The sequence below is a fragment of the Nanorana parkeri genome, unplaced genomic scaffold, assembly GCF_000935625.1.
Source record: "Nanorana parkeri isolate BGI_ZX_2015 unplaced genomic scaffold, ASM93562v1 scaffold2073, whole genome shotgun sequence".
Classification (NCBI taxonomy): Eukaryota; Metazoa; Chordata; class Amphibia; order Anura; family Dicroglossidae; genus Nanorana; species Nanorana parkeri.
In genome coordinates this window covers 207415-210112 of record NW_017308341.1, presented here as the reverse complement: position 1 = coordinate 210112, position 2698 = coordinate 207415, and the positions used below count along the sequence as shown (strand labels likewise).

At 50.1% G+C, this 2698-nt stretch overlaps 1 protein-coding gene across 1 annotated transcript in view; it reads left to right on the top strand.

The window, feature by feature from the left end:
- The first annotated feature begins 2436 nt into the window (after positions 1-2436).
- Positions 2437-2698, top strand: part of LOC108800592 (hyaluronidase-2-like) — a 44878-nt gene continuing 44616 nt past the window's right edge. The window contains exon 1 of the mRNA XM_018572572.1: positions 2437-2531. Coding sequence (XP_018428074.1) covers positions 2437-2531 — 95 coding nt within the window. The remainder of the gene's footprint in view (positions 2532-2698) is intronic.

Sequence of the window (2698 nt, the reverse complement as noted above, 5' to 3'; positions counted from 1 at the left end):
CCCGACTAACCCAACCCCCATCATTGGCACCCGACCACCCCCATCCCCTGCACTGCCCCCTACTACCCAGTTTGTGTTTTTCTTTAAAATAACTTTTTATAAATGTTAACAACTTGACAAACGCCATTTATTTTTTTTCACATAATGTATCATGCAGCCCGGCTCCCCTCCCCCATAGGAATACATTATATGATCAGTATTTTTATTCCTGAATCCTCATCGGGCCGGAAATGACTGAAGTTCAGAGACAAATCTCACGTGTAGCTGGCAGTCATCTTCCACCCTACTGCCGGGAAGTGATGTGTAATCTTCAGCACAGGCATCGGAGTTCCCGGCACATTGTCAGCTCTGAACTCCCGGCATGGTGTGTGTCCCTTTAACCCGCAGGCTCCGCCCCCAGAATGGGTGCTCCCATAGAGAGGGGTGTGCCGGGCTCGCGGCTGGAGGGGGAGGCGGCCCCCCCTGTACAGCCGGGAGGAGATGGTACAGTCCGGACGGAGCTCTTTATGTGAATGAAAGGCCGGAGAGGAGATACAATGTATCCGAGGGAGTGAGCGGAGCGCCGGATGTACTACGACCCCCAGCGGACACCATGAGTGTGGGGCACTGAGGGGTAAGTCACTGGGCATTGTTGGATAACGTACTACGACCCCCACTGGACACTGCTGTTACTGTATGCACTATTACCTCCAACCAGACAACCAATACAGTGCTGTTCCACTCCTACTCCTGTACATACTACTACTACCCCCACTGGAAACTGCTTCCTATATGTCTACAACTATATATACTACTACTACCCCCACTTAGATCTACTTCTACAACTATATATACTACTACCTCCACCAGACAAATATACTGCTGTATATACTATTACTACCACCCCCACTGGACACCCATTGTATATATCATTCTGACTTCTATATATTGCTTCTGTATATACTACTACCCCAAATTGGTACTGCTTTCTATACTGCTACTACTACCCCCACTGAACATTTCCCCCTATAGCTTTACTATGTATACTGCTCAGTATAGTACTGCTGTTGCTGTATATACTACTACTCCCAACCAGACTTCCACTGTATGTACCACTCCTACTGCTTTACACACTACTACCCCCACCAGACGCGATTGGGTGTACCACCTCACTGGACACTTCTCCCTATACTGCTGTATACTACTACCCCCACCAGACACCTACTGCTGTAAAATCCAGCCACCACTGTATAGGGATCAGGATGACTCTGTACGGGGAGAGCGCTGTATAGGGATCAGGATGACTCTACGGGGAGAGCGCTGTATAGGGATCAGGATGACTCTGTACGGGGAGAGCGCTGTATAGGGATCAGGATGACTCTACGGGGAGAGCGCTGTATAGGGATCAGGATGACACTGTACGGGGAGAGCGCTGTATAGGGATCAGGATGACTCTGTACGGGGAGAGCGCTGTATAGGGATCAGGATAGCGATTCCTCCAATGACAGAACAGCCGGATCCTTCTCAGAAGAGTGACGACACGTGTTTGCGTGTACATGGCGTGTTCTGTGTTCTCTGTGTCATAGAATCTGCATGTGGGATGTCTGTCCCGGTCACTTCCACTACGCGGCCTTCCTTCTGACAGACATCCCATAATATGTGACCATCCATTCTCCCTTCACAGGCGGGAGGTCTGAAGAGCTGACACTCTAGAGCAGCCGCAGCCCAGTCACAGGGCTCGGTCCGGGTCATGTGACCTGCCAGGAGATAATTGTATGTCTTCAATGAGAGGGAGACCGCAGAACAACTTCCAGACACCGCAGACCGCATGTCACAGCGAGGGGGGGAGGGGGGCAGGAAGTGGGCGCGGGGTGATACTGGGGCAGGAGGTGGCAGTGTGTAAATGAAGGAGGAGGATGAACATGACGGAGAGGACAACATGTCATCCTCATCCACTTCCTGATTCTGTGTTCTTACTTTTTTCACACCGAAGTTCTGGATCCACCAAAAAAAAACCTCCCCAGCCAGTGACCCTGAAATCCCAAATCACTTCCAAATGTTACTTTTATTTTAAATCTGCATCCCCCGGTGATCCCGCCATGGAGGTCCTTGCCCAGGCACTTCCTGTTATAGGGTGACAACGCTCTGTCCTTATTCAGCACTTCCAATTGTTCTCCGTTGTCACCCTGTCACACAAGCTTCCCATGGAGACTACAAGTGGCCATTTCGGCTCACATTACACAGACATGGTCCTCTGTTGTCACCATCAGGAAACCCGCCCTGAGAAATGACATGTAGTCACGTAGACAGGAAGTGGCTGAGAATAGCATGCAGGAGATCAGCAGCGCTGAGATGGAACAAAGGAGGACAACAAGGATTATAATATAAAATGACGATTGTTGATGACGTTGTGTTTTGGAATCGATTTAGAAAGGTTTATATCTGGAGATCCGTGACATGGTCGCCGATGACAACGCTGCTGTGAATTGTGAGGCCGTGGCTAAGTGTTGTCGGTCTCCCACAGGAAGTGCTCTTGCAGGCGGGATCTTCAGGTAACAGAGAGCCGTGATGTCATATATAGTGAAGAATAGATTCCAGGTGTCCATGTGACCTGCGGAGGAGTTTACTAGCTCAGATGGGGGGGATCTGCAGGTTGGATTGTTTGGGGTCTGTTTGATCTTTTGTAGCCCCGCCCCCCATCATGTGATCACTCCTCAGC